Genomic DNA, 18,166 nt, shown 5'->3' with positions numbered 1-18,166 from the left:
CTTAAATATATAAATTCTAGAAATGTAATAAGGTTTAATCTGGAACAATTGTGAATGTCAGGTACCTGTTTATTTAAGTTTTTTTTTAAATTTATTTATCAATACAACAGTTTCTGGCATGACAACCCTGGGTAAAATGCGACATTGCGTTGACAACAGTTCAAATCAGAACTGTGAAGGCGACAAACTTAGCAGAGAGCGCGGACTGCTAGAGCTTAAATTGTGTTTAAAAAAAGCACAGGTGAATTGAAAATGACTTGGCATGCAGTCTAACATTAATTTGCGAGCATAATTAACTCCGCTTAAGATTGCTGGCAGTCAAGGAGCCGTGAAGAGCGGAGACGGCCGCCAGTAATATTCAGTGATTAACAACTGTAAAATCTAAAATCAGTATAAATATTCATGTGTGTTGATTTAAAGGATTTTGGTGAAATCCGGACCCGAATCGGAGCGGAGGTCCGAAACTAACGTGCAACATCCAATAAAAGCAAATGCAGTGCAGTTTATTAGAGCATAAAGCATCTCTACCAAAGTCTCGGTTGCCAGCCAAGCAAAACGGCCGAGACGCGTCTCTCGGGTGGCCAGCTGCAGTTTCGGATGCACTTTTGGGCTGCATCTGCAATTAAATATGCAATGCGCTTAAGTTATGCACATTTCCTTTGCCCAGGGACCGTTACGATTTCGGATTTTAAAACCCGCGCGAAAGCTAACAGCGCTGTTGGCTAGCAGATGCCTGCTCTGTTGCTGTTAGCCAACAGCGACGACCAATTGGCTCTTGTTTCGCCTGCGCTGCGATCTTAGACTTTTTCCGCTAAAGTTTCTCTGTGTGTTTTCTTGACAACAATTTGTTATATACTTTTCCTTTATAAAAGCTGGTAATAAGTTTCTTATTTGCTTAGCTTATACAATATTAGACTACACATATAGCTACGCTTATTGCAAGTATTTAATTCATTTATTTCAGTTAAAACGATAGCTAAACGGCAGTGCTAACAGAGCGCTGCTATGGCGAGAAATCGCCGCGATGGTAACAGTGGCATCTCTGGCGGGCGATACAAATAGCGCGGCTACGCTCGCAACGGGTTTCATTCCCACTGGAGTGCAGTTCGTGAACGGTCGTTCTCTCCTCTCTCTCTCTCTCGCAGAAGTAAAACTTAAAGTTTTGTGCGCGCATGCGTCTCGTCTTAGAAAAACCTGCAATCAGAAATCTCGAATCGTGAAAATCCTTTTCTGCCATACCAAAAATAGAGCCGGACAAAGCAAAGCGTTCGATTGCCTTCTGCCAATTTGAGCAGGGTAACAAATAGAGGAAATTACAAATTAATTGCCACCCTGACCGTGATTTGTTTACGTTTTTTTCTTCACTTTTTTTTACATTGTGTGAGTGTGAGAAATTTGTTGGCCAAAAAAAATATTCCAGATATTCCCAGAGATATATATTCGAAATTCGAATTGGCGAAGTGAAGGGTGTGACGACAGACGCACACACACGCACGCACACGTAAACGCACTGAAAAAACACCGGCTAAAAGGCAGACGAAAAGGAGACGAGAGAGCGAGTGCTAAATAGAAAACGCGAAAACAGGATAATAATCAGCAAACTAATACTATAAAACAAGCAACTAAGTGACATCTCGATCTCGACGAGAAGCAACAAAAACAACAGTTACAACTTCGGCAACAGCAACAAAAACAGCGGCAGCAACAGCAACAGCAACAACAACAGAAGCAGCAAAGAGCATAGAGCCAAAAAGAAGGAGCAGCAAAAGCAAAGAAAGTAAGTGGAATTCCTTGCCCAAAGATGGCTCTCCTCTCCTTGCCTTCGCTCTCTCATCCAGCCTAGAGATGGCCCAGGCTCGTGCTCCCTTTCGTGCCACGGGAAAATTTGCGATTTTCCAAGAAATGTAATAAATATTTCGAATTTCGTGTGGCTTGTTGCCTCTCATTAGCAATACAATTTCAAGCAAATAATCGTGCACTTTAACATTAAGATTGAAATTGGAGCGTAGGATTTGTTTTATTGCAAAGAGGATACTTAATTGTTTTCAATGGGGAAAATGACAAGCGTAATAGATAATCGTGTCACGCGACCATCTCTACTTCCAGACGTCTTGTGCAAATTAGACAGAGCCGGCTGCTGCTGCTCCATTTCCAGGTGTAAAGCCAATGGCCACGGTCTTTACTCTGGGCCTCTTGCAAGTCATAAAATCTATGGCAGTTGTCAGTTCGCTTCGCTGCCTGTTTTTCTGTTTTTCTCCGTCTCTTCATTTTTTTTTTGTTTTTGCTTTAGCATTTTTCACTTTAGCATTTCATTTTGAGCTCTCCTTCGGCTGCTCCACCTTGTGGCATTGTTTTCCAGTTCGGCCGCTGATTTTTCCAACCGGCTTTCGGCTGGCTAATTGCCTTGACATTGGCATTCCTCTTCCTCTCCTCGTCTTTCCTTTCCTCTCGGCTCCACTCCACTCTGCTCTCTTTGGCTTTTTGCACTCTTCTCTCTTTTGACTCGTTTCAATCATTCAAGTTCAACTATAAACAGACATAAACACGCAGTAAAGGTGCCGCCGCCCCCTTTTCATGGCCCCGCCCCCTTTCTAACCGTTATTCCTCTCTCTCTCGCTCTCTCTTAGCGCTCCCTCTTCAAGTTTGGCTTTGCCTTGTTTACATTTTCCCCCAGCTCCTCTCCTTCGGCCGCACGGACTTTCCTCTTTGGTCCTTTGTTGCCACGCTCAAAAACGCATCCAATCCATCCCAATCCGATTCCTATACGTATTCGTGTGTATGTATCCGTGTCTGCTCTTCCGCTCCAGTCCGTCCGTAAGTTCCGTTTGTCCTGCCGTCCGTCTGCACTGGAAGAAATGGAGTAGCGCAATGGGAAATGGAAATGCGCAGGTCAAAGATAAAGTATTTGCACTTTTTAAGCCATTTTAAAGAGGATTATTCAAGTTACGCCATGTAAATTTCATAAATTCTCAAATCCGGTATCATTAAATTGTTCACATTGAACAGTTTTCTTTCTCTACATTAATTCATTTATAATTGTGATTCAGAAACAGCTCTTATATTTCAAATATCAAGCTTTATCAAGTTCGACCCCAAAGTTAAGGCAGCACTGCAACTGGGTAGGGTATTATTTTTCTTTCGAGGAATTGCATTCAATTGGAAAATTACAATTTGGCTTTGACAAACATTTTTTTTTTTGCTTTTGGACCCATGGTGGGCGATGTGCGAACGGACGGACGACACGTCATGGATATTTCTTTTGTTTTCACAGTGCGTTTCTGCCTCATTTTGCACAATCACCCCCTGGCGGCACCCTGTCACTCCACCCCCCTCCCCCCATTTGGTATCCTGCCCTACCCCAGTAAAATGGCAAATCAATAATTTTCAATGAGGATTTTGCATTTTAGCCCGTCCGGCTTTTCGTTTCGGTTCTCGGGATCAATTAGTATGCCAGGAGCGAAATTCCCCTGAAAATGGCAGGAAGGTAGACTTATGGCACATAAAACCCCTCACACTGAGTCACGTTTTGTTTGTGTGATTTTGCCTGTGCTAATGGCAGCGTCTCCCATATCTTATACATATGTATTTGTACAAATATATATATATATAGATATACATATATACGAGTATACGTGCATATGGCCGGTTGCTTATGTGGAATGGCAATCGAATGCTTCCGCTGCGCGCCGGAAATCAGGTACACCGACAAAGACAACCCCCGCTCCAAACCCCCACTCGCAATGCACACCCACACCCACACCCACACCACCTTGGCTCAAGTCAGTGCCCCCAACCCCCTCCCTGGTTTGCCCCCCGCCCGGCGAGCTGCTTCCTCACTTCTTCGCCGCTTGAAGTTCTTTGCCCGCAGAAGCCATTGTCGCAACATTCTGCCAAAGATGAAGAACACACAATACAGCTGTGCTCATTCCATTAGTATTGAACGAAAAAATGTTTCGTTATTTAAGGTGTTTCAATATACAAATGAATCAAAGCGCACTGAAATTTGTTTTTTTGTATTTATATTATTTACGATTAAACGTAACGTAATTTATTGGAGCATTTTAAAAAACACCGCCTATATTTGTGGCCCCTGTTGTATGTATGCGCTTATTTATGGGAGTGTGCCTATGTACTTGTTTGTGGATTTCGGCTGCATATGCTCGCATTACACCCCCGTCTTGTGTCGCCTCCTCTCCCCCTCCTCCTTATTCCGCACACCCACACCCCTTCGCCATCCCCCAACCCCCCGCGTATCTGTCATCAATTGCAGCTGTCGCCCGTCCTTGAACGCACTTTACGCACTCATTGTTGCCGGAGGGGGTGAGGGGCGTGGGGTAGGGGGTGTGGCGATGGGTGTGTCTGGGGTTGAACGGAATGCCAGCCACACGGGATAAGCTATATATATCGCCTGTATAAATATTCCCGAAGGCACACTTCTTCTTCATCCATTTCTTTGTTCGATTTTGCATTTAAAGTCGATTTTTGATGCGCCACATTTGTGCATTAAAATGTATATTTCTTCATTAAATGAAAGCAGCTCTTTAGTTTAATATTATACAGCTACTCTAAATTAATCAAATAACGAATTGTATTGAATGGCATCTGCACGTTGCTATTTATATCGCCTGCAAGTGCATTTCCCTTTCATTATCGCTTATTTACTTATTTACCCTTTGGAGTTGGCACTTCTTTGTGCGCCTTCTGGCAATCAAATCGTAATCCATCCCTGCGGGTCACAAAAGGGTTTCAGTTCCGTCTGATAGCGATATTCCGATTCCGAATCCGAATCCGACTCCAACTCCGATTCCGATTCCGAGTCGAACTCTTTGTTAGTTTCTTAGGCAACGGAGCGACGCCCCCAAGTTTTCTCGGTTTCTCGGTTTCTTGGCTCTGTTGCCAGTACTCCCGTATATCTGTTGCTGTTGCTGGCTGACTCATGTGTCTCCCCCCCTTCCAACTTCCCCCGTTGCATTTTTATTCCTGTTCCTTACTCCTGCTGACTCCTTTTTGTGTTTTTTGTATTTGCTTTTTCTCGTTGACTGGTTTCGCTTTCAACGACTCCTTACATCCCCGACTACTTGTGATTCACAGGCGCAGGCTGCCTCTTGTGTTTCGCCTTTGCTGCCAACTTAAAAAACTCACTTAAGGCCCATATATCAATGGCCCGCGTTGACTTCCCGCACTTGTTCTTGTTGCTGTTGTTGTGCATTATCAATGCAAATGGGCAGGGTATTTTGAAATCTTGGACCGGCGTCGTCTCTGCTGCACTTGGTTCCATACCCATATCCATACCCATTCCCAATCCGATTCCCATTCCCATTTTCATTCCCATTTCCTTGCAGCGATTGCAGTACAAATAATTGATATGCTCGCTGCTCGTTGCCGTCAGCCTTTTCAGATTTTTCTGCCGATGATATTTGGTCGGGTTCATTGGCCTCTTGGCATCCAGCGGGCGGCTCAAACATATCAGCGCTTCCGTTCGATAAAGCGAAATGCATATTTATGAAACCAACTTATCAACACAACTAACTGCATCCCAACTTGGCTGCACTTGACTTACCCAGATAATTGACAATCGAAGGGGTGACAATGAATGTGCTGTGAATGATATGCAAACAAAAGATTTACTACAATTGCTGAACATTAATTTTAAAAAGAATATTACATGCTCTTAGGTTTAAATAACTTCCATTAGTCAAAGGCAAAGTCAAAGCTTAAACTGTTTAAACTTTTGAACTGAACACAAAGAAATTTACAAATAATTTGATAACTTTATGTGGCATTTGGTTCATCTGCAACCGCTTTATGTTTTATGTGCATTTTTCCTCGCTGCTTTATATAACAAAATGGATATGTTTTGAATGGCTTAAATTTGTGAGCATCTTTGCGAGACTTATGCTAATTTTCTCAGCGACGGGTGGTAAATGGCGTTTGGGTTTTTCGCAGTGGTGTCGCCACAGAAATTCATTTTGTCCAAAGCATCTTTTCTTTTGGCACTTTTTTTGCATTTAGCTGCGGGCCGGGAAACTGGAAGGCGGCTGGCTGGCTTACGAGGGGGCGTGGCAAGTGGCTAGTGGCGCATGCCACACAAGTGCAAGTTGCAGTTGCAGTTGTGCGCCGCTGATAAACTTGTTGCGCTAAAAACTGCAAAAAAAAAAAGAAGAAAAATGGGAAAAAAAACCGCAACCAGATGCCAAAGATGCTTTTGGGTGAAGTGCAGCAGTGACTGGAGGCCAGTGCAACTCCGAATGCGATAGCGAATGCGAGTCCCACTACAACTGGTCCAGCTGGTTGTCAAGTGAGACATAAATGCCACGGCGCTTCGGTCGCAGACATTTCAGCTCCAGGTTCAGTTTGAGGTTAACCGAAATTAAAGATAGTTTGTCGCGATCATTTTCAGCACTTGCCAGCTAATTAAACTCACAAAATACCCAATTTAAACATTGTATTTTAAGTTAACAGACTCACTTTTAGGACACGTTACAAGACACGTTATAAGAGAGCTATGACATTATATAAATATATATTCCAGTTGATAGGACATTATATAAATATACATATATTCCAGTTGATAAGACATTATATAAATATATATTCCAGTTGATAGGACATTATATAAATATATATTCCAGTTGATAGGACATTATATAAATATATAATCCAGTTGATAGGACATTATATAAATATATATTCCAGTTGATAGGACATTATATAAATATATATTCCAGTTGATAGGACAATATATAAATATATATTCCAGTTGATAGGACATTGTATAAACATATATTCGAGTTGATATAATTTTCTAATCCGGATTTCGTTGTAATACTTGTATATGGACTAATATTCAGCGAAATATGCAGCTGCAAGTTCTGCAAATAATTCATGGCTGTAATAATAATAATAAATTAGAATTGAATGGCCCCAACTAACCAACTAACGGCCAACGAGCAACGGCCAGCCCCTTAATTCGAATTGACTCTTTGTGAAAGATGGCAAAATATTGATCGGTGGTAAAAATGCATTTTTTCATGCCCGCCAGAGGCATCTGCTCTATGCAATTTGCTCGACTCCGTGATATTTATGCGCATTGTTATTATGTATTGAAAATGCGAACAAATTATTAATGTGAGGGGTACGGGGAAGAGGGGGGGGCTCGTTTTTTTAAATGTGGTAGACGGTGGGTCGAACGCTTCGGAGATTTTCCAAGCGACTTTCCCGCGCTCTCTGCTGTCGGCGTTCATATATAATTGGCGCATAAATCATTTTACCTGCTTCGCCAAGAGCACAGCGGTAATTTCAGTGTTGCCACAACAACGATGAAGCGAACGAATCGAAACGAAACGAAACGTAACTAAACTAAACGAAGAAGACCGTTAACTGCTTTGCCTCTGCCTCAGATACATTTGTATCTCATGCCACAGATGTTTTCATATGCCCCCAGATGTGTTCAATAAACCAAATCTCAACTTAATTGCAGACCATCCCCCGTCTATCCGTCCATTTGATATATGTATATGTATATGGTATATATGGTATATTCTCTGCCCCCACCCCCCACACTCTATTCGCTTTAATCTTTAAAAGAAAGAAGTGAAGAGAGGAGAGGAGAAAAGATAGAGATGGATTTCGAAACTCGAACCCAAAACCGTTTAGTCTTGTTTCATTCAGTTTTTGGTTTGGTCTGGCTTTTTTTTTTTTTTTTTTGGTGGCTTTCATTGATTTCTCTATTTGAAATCACTCCATTTCATTATTGATTTTGATTTTTTGATTGCCGTCCGTCCGTCTGTCTGTCCGTCTGTCCGTCCGTTTGATCGTCTCGTTTCAACTGTAAATTGCACTGGATCGGCTCTGTTTTGATGGCATACACTGAGAGAAACGTAACAAATATAAAACTATATATTTTTATATGATGTTTTCATCGTTTTTCACCGTGCATATCGTTAAAACCGAATTCGGTTTGTTATTTTTGGGTAGAAGAAGGCCGCCGTTGGGCTCCAAATTTGCATAACACTGGGCTTTGGAGCCAACTTCGATTGCGAACGCCAGCGCGGTTCTAACGGTTTTTGGCAAACCGTCAAAAACAGAAAACAGAAAACTAAAAACTAAAAACCGAAAACCAAACTACAACATATTGTTAATCTATTGTCGCTCGTTTGGGAGACTTTTACTTTTAAAGCCGTCGATCTTTTGCCTCGTAATAATTGATTGCTGCACTTGTTTTGGCGCTTTCTAAAATGCAAAGGCGGCAAAAATAGAAAAAACATAAAAAAAGAAGAGAGGTGGAAAAAAAAAAAAGAAAAGCGTTGCGGTGGGTAATTATAAAACAATTGGAAAGGTGACCTGTTGATGAGTGGTCGAGTTGAGTTGATCTTAGTTGAGTGGTTGCCGTGACAAACGATCGCCGGTTGAAGACCAGATGATATGTAGACCAGATCGAGATCGACATCGGCTATTGAATTCGTCGTTAATTGAATTGTGGTCGTCGATCGTAAGGCTTCATTATTATGGGTATGTAACAATTCGCACCGGTATACAGCAGCGGGCAAACAATTGTGTGCCATCACAGCGTGTCCGCAATTATCGTAACTGATCATGGATGGCCATATATAATGGCTTTTAAATACATATGTTTGTATTCGATGCGATTCTTGGCTGGCCTGCATAACTGCAAATAATCGTGTGCCCTTTCGTCTTTTGGCGAAATCTCATTTGCAAGCATGTAAATTCTTCGCCAAAAAAAAAAAATAGGAAAAAAAACATGAAGAAAGTTGTTTTCTTTTGTTTTCAACGCCTGTGTTAGGGGGGAAAACAATAAACAACCGCAAAATGGTTTATAAATAACAGGCCCAAGGCAACTCATCAAGCTGAAGAGTGTGTGCGCGGTGTAAACGCTTTTGCATCTCACTATTCACTATACACTATTCACTATTCACATTTCGAGTATCTCCGCTCGAATATACCCTGTATGTTATGTTTCAAGGTACTAGATATGCCTGAAAGCTTCTTATCATTTATTTTAGAATTTACACTAGATATTTTTAAGCTTTCGTTAAATTCATATTAGATTCAATTGGATCATACTTGTTTCAGTTCAGTTTATCTATGCTAACTTCACTTATGGCTATGATTTTCATCGATTTCAATATATTTCTACGTACTGAAAAGTGCATTTACAAACTATCTCTATATTTGCCAAAGATATCGAAAGGGTATCCAGATGTTCGGCACTCGCATTTCTCTGTGGCTCCTTGGCTCTGTTGCGCCGCATTCTTGACAGCCATAAAAGTCGCAACACGAACACGATCACAATGCAATGCTGCAACGCTTGAGAGCGCGTGCGCGCGTGCGTCAGTTGCAAGTGGGATAGAGAGGGCGCTACGTGCCACTTGGTGGCAAGAAGAAAGTGCAACAGAGACAGGTGCTGCAGTGAGTTTGATGGCGAGCCTCGTTAACTGTAGCAGTCGCTGTCTGTTTGTATATGCTATATGTTATATGCTATATGTTAGTGCCTGCTCAATGTTTCTATTTCTTTGGCCAGAAGAGAGTCTTCAGAAGCCGAGCAGTCGAGACTGTAAGACCAATCCCCCCACTCCCCTCCAATCCCCTCCCTTCACGTTTAATGGCTTGTTAGGCTAGGCGTAGATGATCTGTGCGCATGTGTTTGTAGTTTCAGAACGCCAATGCTGCTCCATTTGCTGCTGCTGCATTACAGTAAAATATACCGTATGCTGCAGCATACTTCTCAGCCCCCCCTCCCCCCGCCTCATTTAAGGCTGTTTATAAAATGCTTTACAAGAGCAGTGAGCATGGAATGAAAGAAAGAAAATCGCACAATCGATGTCTGCGTCTTTTGCTAGCTGATTTATTGCGTTTATGAGAGAAAAATTGCCAAAATCATGTCGGGTCTTTTACGTGCGACGAAAATGTAGAAAAGTAATGCATGGAAATTGGCCAGTTAATGGGAAGCGTTTATGCAACACATTTGTTGCGATCACAAGTTGTATAAGAAATGCTGCAAGTAGAGCAAGTGGAGTTTGACAATCCTATTACAAATGAATACTGTTCGATGACATGGGTAAATGTGAATTATATAATAACTATGTTAATGCTGGATTTAATTACGATAAACAGATCAAAAGCAAAAGGGTACAATGATATAATCACAATGTATTATATATATGTATTATATTATAATCAGGTGCTCTTTACTTTAACATTTCTCTGTTGATTAATTTGGATTGTTCGTTATATGGAGTGCCCACTGTGCTCGCAGGCCACCACAGTGAAGATGAAGTGGCAACAGCTGAACGAATGGCCAAGCACAGCTGCACTGGAAACCCAACCTGGCCACGGATTTCAGATTTCAGATCTCGGAACTCCTCTGTTGTTCGCATTGTTTGAATGCGACTGCGTTTATCAGTTAGCCAGCTAGTGAGCTAGTGAGCCAGTGAGCTAGCTTGCTAGCTAGCTGTACCGTTATCATTAACCAGCTAACAGCCAACAGCTAACAGGCAACACAGAAGCAGCGACGCCGACAGCGACTGCGACGCAGGCAGAGCACGCATGAGAGCGAAACACACGCAAAATAAAAAGCAGGTTGGTCGCTCCAAAGGGGAGAGGGGGGTGAGAAAGGAGAGGGGGGGAGGAGAGGGGGGAGAGGAGGTGGAGAGGCTGGCAGAGCAGCACGTCAATTGGTGAAAGGTGCGCTGGATGCGATAAAGCTTCCATCATATTTTACATTTTAGTAATTTGCTAAAAGCACACAGCACATGTCGTAGTGTGCGTGTGCAATTTCATTTAATTAGATTGCGTTTTAATAATGCCACACAAAAAACCACACACACACACACACACACACACACACACAAAGATACAGATACAGATACACATGAGGCACATCAAGGGAAAGATAAAAGATACAGATACACCACATACACCTGCAATACAATTGCTGCAGAAATTCGCACAAACACACACGCACACACACACGCACACACGCACACATTGGAACATGGGAACAAACTAGCGACATTCAATCGGCGATATTGATAGTGTAATTTAATTGATTTGCCAGCAGAGCAGAGAAGCAAGAAGAAAAAGCCGGAGCAACAGCGGAATAATAATGAGCAGACAAGAAGATGTGCCATTCCAAGGAACGAGCATTGAGATACCCTGGAAAAACATTAACAACAATTGTTTATTAATTTACTCTTCTGCTATTATTGCGAACTGTGCTAGAACTGTGTATTATTGCTGAGAACTGCATCATGCAAAAATTTGTTAAGTTTTCTGAAAAAGCAGAATAGAATAGGTTCTTCTTTGAAGTAGCTTTGCCATATGCAAAAGAACTCTTAAGACTAACAAGATTTCTAAGAAGATGTTATTTAACATCAACAAATCATATAATTTATTGATTGTATTTTCTCTTGCAAATACTTTCCCTGCTGCAAAAGCCAAGAGCTCCACTTTTCAAGGGCAGGGTAGTGAGCGCAGACAAAGGCCGAATCAAAGCCACTTGGCAACAGCTTCTGCGCCTTTTGGCATCGCTATGGACACGAACATGGATGTGGATATTCGCCTAGATAATGTGGGCACGGATGGATATGGCTATGGATGTGGATGTGGATGTGGATGTGAATGTGGTGGATGTGGAGGCAGTGCGGCTGCATTTGTTCCGCTTGGCGATGCCCGGCACTCCATTTGCAGTAATTGGCGCTGCTTGTGCCCCCAAGGCTCCCCGATAATGATGATAATGGCAATGATGATGATGTTGCTGCTGTTGCAAGTTGCTATTGCTGCTGCTGCTGCTGCAACGGTGTCTAACTGTTGTATTTGCCCGGCCAACATTGCTTTGTCTAATTGCTTGAGGACGTGTCTCTCTGTGTATCTTCCCCGGAGATCTGCAGTCTGACCCCTGCATAAAACCAACTAAATGAAAAAACAAAAAAAAAAAAAAAGAAACGACTCGTTTGCATAATTAATTATGATTTGCACTGCTCACGAGTGTGGAAATCGTCTTGTAAATGGCCAACATTAATTTCCCAGCGAAATTGCTTCAACATTTTCGCCTATCGAATTGCATTTAACCTGAAAAACAAATGTCGAAAGACGTTAAGAGGAAGTTGCTTAACAAATAAGCGGGGAAAGGTGAGAGCTGAAGGTACGGCTAAAACTTTTAAGCTGACGAGGCATCCAAGTAGCGAGCGTTGACTCCAAAAGTGAAGAGAAAAAACCCAAAGATACCCAAAAGCGGCCAAAAGTTACACACACAATAAACCGTATATATGTACATATATATGCATTTTTAATAATATTAAAACAAGCAATAACATAATGAAAATATTCTTTATCTCTTTTAAAAAACTCTATTCTACTTGCGCTTTAGAAAATCGTATTCTTAGGAACTCTTCATGCAAAGATACTTTCTTGGTTTCAGCTTAATGACAGTTTTTCGTGACTTGTTTGTTATCAGATTCAAACTGATTGTTTGTATTTCCCTGTGCAATTTTGGCACTCATTTCTCATTTCTCGTTTTATGTGAGTTTTCATTTCATTTTCGTTTGCCTTTCATATGATGTTAATCAGCCATCTGCGATTTGCTTTTAAGCCAACGCCCAGGCCATCGTCCTTTGGCCAATTTTATGTTTCATTTCTCTTTTTTTTTTTCCTCCTCTGTTCAGGAGCCAACGCCTAGAAATGAACGCCAAGAAAAAAAAAATGTAAAAAAAAGATAATAAATATAAAAGTGGGAAAATGTAGGAGTCGCTGTCACGCTTTTGTCTTCAACTCCTATATCGCCCCTTTTTGTGTTTGCTTGCCTTTTTGAGAAATTAGAATGCAAAATCCAACTGCCTCCTTTGCCCCTTTCCCTCTACTCACACACACACACACATACACACCTTTTGTGGCATCAACTGTTTCTGTTTGCTGTGTTGCCCCAGCTTATTTATTATGATTATTGTGCCCCCGTGACTGTTTCTCTCATTTCTCTGCTCCTCGCATATTAGTCTCTGTGCCCCGTCATATTTTTTATTTATTTTAGTTCTTTTTTTTTTTTATATAGTTCTCCTTCTTTTTTTTTTTCTTGATGTTCTTAATTTATGTTTAGCGTTACTGACTGTGCGCCTCTTTTTTTCCCCAGTTACTTTTTTTTTTATTGCCGCTCGGCTGGCGGAGTTGTGTTGACTCATCCGGGGCCCGGCGATTCATAAGCTCTGATTAGCAGGCACGCGTCACGCTAATGAGTTGTTCTTGTTCTTGATTCGGTTTATGTTTATTATGATTCTACCTACATACTTGTATATATATATACATATACATATATATATATATATCTTTGCTAATGGCCTTAATGTTGCTGCAGCTGCTAAATACTCGCCACACAGACGCTTTTATCAGTGAATAACGGTTGGCCAAACGGTTTTCCGAAACTCCGACATTTGTTGCAAAGAAAACCATTTCTTTATTTATGAAAATAACATGGTGGCATCATTCACCAGGTGTTTTGTTCATCAATGGTTGCTTGATTAATTTCCAGCCGCAAATTGATTGCCGTGGATTAGTTGGCCAGCTTGAAGCTTGGCGCTTGTTAATCCAATTATGCAAACAAAGTTGGATTTACACTGCTCCAGATGTATTAATTGGATCGGTGATTGGATGGCTGGTGTGTATTCCCAGTAGGTGTGATACCAGATCCAGTTCTTCAGTTCTTCAGTTCTTCAGTTCTCCAGTTCCATCGGGTGCGAAGCCAAACACCTGCTGCTTCGGAATCGCAGTTTTATCGATGGATCCCAATGATAGAGGAGTGTCATCGATGCTTTGACGTCTGACTGCTGCCTGCTGAATTTGAATTTATTGGAGCTGACTTGAATAAGGAGAAAAGAAAAGGAGTTGGAGTTGGAGTTGAAGTTGAAGTTGGAGCTGGAGCTGAAGTCGCAGTTGTGGATCAGCGACATGTGTCGCCATGTAATGCAAATGTTATCTGCATTTCCTGTTCAGATGAATGGCACAGCCAAAGATCTCTGTATGGAAACCCCCCCCCCCCCCCATTCCCCCGTCAAAGAACCCACTGCCATTCAACATGCATGCAGCACACATGGCAGACAGTGGAGACAGTACAGACAGTCCAGACAGTGGAGACCCTGTTTGACAGCCAGTAGTGGTGGTGGTGGTAGTGGTGGAGCAGCGCAGAGACGACGACAATCCATAAATCTTGCGTCCAGAACCGCCACGCACACCCCACCCACCCCGCCGCCCCGCACACTCGACAAAGTGTTCATCAATCAAGCGGATAGTTTTACATAATTAAACGAATAATCAATGTTTTCACCCAGGGGCGTTACCAAAGTGGCAAAATCGTAGGCAATAAAATCCAAAGGCAGGCTCAAGATGATAGCTTTAATAAAGCGCTTAATTCACTATATCTGCTTATAAACTATACAGACTCTAAGAACTTTATATACAATCTCTTTATACTATATCATGTTATTGGAAGCCAGGCTCAAGATGATAACTTTAATATATAACCTTCTTCAAAACTACATGTTCCATAGACTCTGCCAACCCAACTATATCATGTTAATATTCATGACTCTGTTGAGTTTGTATTGAATACTATTAAGACTACGGCCCTGCTTCGCCAGACAACTAATCGCCCCACTCCCCTCCCCTCCCATTGCAGCAACATTAAGCTCGATTTTCCACTCGCAAAGAAGCCGGATTCCGGAGACAGCCTCAAGATTGCTCCCATCAGCACCATGAACGGCCAGGGCTGCGAGCTGGGCCACAGCAACGGGGACATCATCTCACAGAACCAACAGAAGGGATGGTGGACCATCGGCCTGATCAATGGCCAGCACAAGTACATGACCGCGGAGACCTTTGGGTTCAAGCTCAACGCCAATGGCGCCAGTCTGAAGAAGAAGCAGCTGTGGACGCTGGAACCCTCGAACACCGGCGAAAGTGAGTACAAGTTCTATAGAATCAACTGAATTTACTTGCTAGTAGTTAGTTAGTTAGTTAGTTAGTTAGTTAGTTAGTAAAGATATTGGTACTGTTAAGGAGGAGGTAGTCTGGGTTCTTGGAAGAATACTTCAATGTTCCTGCATACTATGAAGAAGTATTATAAGCTTGATTTTGGTCTAGATCTTATTTTAATTACGCCTGAAAACAGAAACGATTGCTATTTTATACAATCACAGCTGTGGCGAGTTTCATTCGGTTTCGGGCCAATCGATGGCATTTAGCATTTGAATGGCAAACAATATAATATCCATGTGCCGCACTATCTGCAGATACCAGCGATAAGCGTGTAAATCCCACGACTGCAAGTCATTTTTGTGTTTTGTGTTGTTTTATTTCTTCTATTTTTGTTTGAAGCCGAGGGGAGTGGTACTTACATACATATACAATATTCCGAACCAGTTACCCCAACTCCTGGGCTTAAGTGGTGCAGTCGAAGCCATTTGCCAAGCGTAATCACTATCATCTTGGCCAGTTAGTGGCGTCTTATATTGCTTTACTTTTCTTATTGTTTACAACATAAATCATTTGGGGTCTCATGGCGAAGTGGAGGATAATTCCAGTTGCACTAATTTGACGTGCTGGAGAGTAGAAAACAAAGCGCCTCACGAATTTGGCATCATTTATCAACCTGGCGGCGGCTGCATCGCAATCGCAATTGGAATTGGATTTGGAGTTGGCTTTGGAGTTGGCTTTGGAGTTGGCTTTGGAGTCGGACTTGAGCTTGGCACTGCAAGTCCGTTGTGTCCGTGGCCAGCAATTATAATTAAAGCTGGCCAGCAACTGCAACTGGTTTTTATTCATAGTTACTCGTAGTCGGCGCTCTGGTCGTTGCCACTGGCAATTAATAAACATTTTCTATAATACCAAAGCCATAAGTCAGCCGGCATTCGTTGTGGCCATTAAAATAGCTCATCCAAATTGAAAATTTCTTGCTCCTGGACTGCACTGGACTGGACTGGACTGGACTGGACTGGACTAGAGTGGAGTGGAGTGCAGCTCCCAACCGAATATTACTGCACATGGTCGATACGGATGGAGCACATGGCTTAATGGCTTAATAGATGATAGCATTCAAAATGTTTGGAAAGCGAGCCAAATCTAAATGCTCGGTATATCGATAGCCCAAATGCCAACCGACGACAGAGTGCGAGCTAAATCGATTTTTAAATTTAATTCCAAGCGCTAGCAGGTGGTATTATATAGTGTATATATATAACATAGTATATTGATAAGAATTTCAGTTATATAACTCAGAGAAGAAGAAGACACTTTCATTGCTATATCCATTGCAGGTATTATCTACTTACGATCTCATCTGAACAAGTACCTTTCGGTCGATCAGTTTGGCAACGTGCTGTGCGAGAGCGAGGAGCGGGACGCGGGCAGCCGCTTCCAGATCAGCATCAGCGAGGATGGCAGCGGCCGTTGGGCGCTGAAGAATGAGTCGCGCGGCTACTTCCTGGGCGGCACTCCGGACAAACTGGTCTGCACGGCCAAGACGCCCGGCGCCAGTGAGTTCTGGACGGTACATTTGGCTGCCCGGCCGCAGGTGAATCTGCGCTCCATCGGACGCAAACGGTTCGCCCATCTGTCGGAGTCGCAGGACGAGATCCATGTGGATGCCAATATTCCGTGGGGCGAGGATACGCTCTTTACGCTGGAGTTCCGTGCCGAGGAGGGCGGTCGCTATGCTCTGCACACGTGCAACAACAAGTGAGTGTTTTGGATTGCCATCATTTTAATTCTTGACTTGACAATGAATCGAACTAATCTAACTCCTTAACTTCGCACAGATATCTGAACGCCAATGGAAAATTGCAAGTGGTTTGCAATGAGGATTGCCTGTTCAGCGCCGAATATCATGGTGGCCATCTGGCGCTGCGCGATCGTCAGGGTCAGTACTTGTCGCCGATTGGCTCCAAGGCGGTGTTGAAGTCGCGCTCGTCGTCGGTGACGCGGGATGAGCTCTTCTCGCTGGAGGATTCGCTGCCCCAGGCCTCCTTTATAGCCGGACTCAATTTGCGATATGTGAGCGTGAAGCAGGGCGTCGATGTGACGGCCAACCAGGACGAGGTGGGCGAGAACGAGACATTCCAGCTGGAGTACGACTGGTCGGCGCATCGTTGGGCCCTTCGCACCACCCAGGATCGCTACTGGTGTCTCTCGGCGGGCGGTGGCATCCAGGCCACCGGAAATCGTCGCTGTGCCGACGCTCTCTTCGAGCTAATCTGGCACGGCGACGGCTCGCTCTCGTTCCGGGCCAACAATGGCAAGTTCTTGGCCACCAAGCGCTCTGGCCATTTGTTCGCCACGTCGGAGTCAATCGAGGAGATAGCCAAGTTCTATTTCTACTTGATCAATAGGTAATTGGAATTGGCAACACCATTTTGTGTTTATCATTGCTAATTGTATTGCTTTTTGGTAATTAACAGACCAATTCTGGTACTGAAGTGCGAGCAGGGATTCGTGGGCTATCGCACGCCCGGCAATCTGAAGCTCGAGTGCAATAAGGCCACCTACGAGACCATCCTGGTGGAGCGGGCCCAGAAGGGCCTGGTGCATCTGAAGGCGCACAGCGGCAAGTACTGGCGCATCGAGGGCGAAAGCATCTCGGTAGATGCCGATGCGCCCAGCGATGGATTCTTCCTGGAGCTTCGTGAGCCGACCAGGATCTGCATAAGGTTGGATCCCATTTCACAAATGCTGCAGTCATTTAAATGCGGTTTCATATTAAGAGTTCTTACTAATGCTGATACTATATTTTTTTTAGATCGCAGCAGGGCAAGTACCTGGGCGCTACGAAGAACGGGGCGTTCAAGCTGCTGGATGATGGCACCGATTCGGCCACACAGTGGGAGTTCTAGGGCGTGACCACGACCATCCCGAATGGGTTGCTGCAGGCGTCATCAGTATCACAATTACAATCACACACACACTTCCCAAACAAGCGGGGATACCCTAATTATCGATCGAGAAGAGTCGCACAAGAATTTGAGATCCTAAACAATTGCAAAATGAACGAGAAAATGAAAGGAAGGAAACGTTAAAAGACCCAAGGAGATACGAGTGAATGAAATATGAAGAAACAAAACTTATATATTTATATATAAAGATCTACGTATACATAGAGAGAGATTTT

General features: G+C 43.0%; 1 protein-coding gene across 1 annotated transcript; it reads left to right on the top strand.

The window, feature by feature from the left end:
• The first annotated feature begins 1,078 nt into the window (after nt 1–1,078).
• Nucleotides 1,079–18,158, top strand: LOC6525369 (protein singed). Its single transcript, XM_002101169.4, has 6 exons — nt 1,079–1,777; nt 14,684–14,964; nt 16,320–16,740; nt 16,821–17,390; nt 17,460–17,708; nt 17,798–18,158. Exons 2-6 carry the CDS (start codon nt 14,760–14,762, stop codon nt 17,889–17,891), a joined length of 1,539 nt encoding a protein of 512 aa, XP_002101205.1. The 5' UTR covers nt 1,079–1,777; nt 14,684–14,759; the 3' UTR covers nt 17,892–18,158.
• Nucleotides 18,159–18,166: the final 8 nt, after the last annotated feature.

Source organism: Drosophila yakuba, chromosome X, assembly GCF_016746365.2.
Source record: "Drosophila yakuba strain Tai18E2 chromosome X, Prin_Dyak_Tai18E2_2.1, whole genome shotgun sequence".
Lineage (NCBI taxonomy): Eukaryota > Metazoa > Arthropoda > Insecta > Diptera > Drosophilidae > Drosophila > Drosophila yakuba.
This window is presented reverse-complemented; position numbering and strand designations above follow the sequence as displayed.

Excerpts from the sequence above, each read along its gene's own strand:
- LOC6525369 (XM_002101169.4), top strand. The coding sequence starts at position 14,760 with ATGAACGGCCAGGGCTGCGAGCTGGGCCACAGCAACGGGGACATCATC. Across the intron at positions 16,741-16,820 it reads CTGCACACGTGCAACAACAA|ATATCTGAACGCCAATGGAA; the intron begins GTGAGTGTTTTG and ends AACTTCGCACAG. Across the intron at positions 17,709-17,797 it reads CCGACCAGGATCTGCATAAG|ATCGCAGCAGGGCAAGTACC; the intron begins GTTGGATCCCAT and ends TATTTTTTTTAG.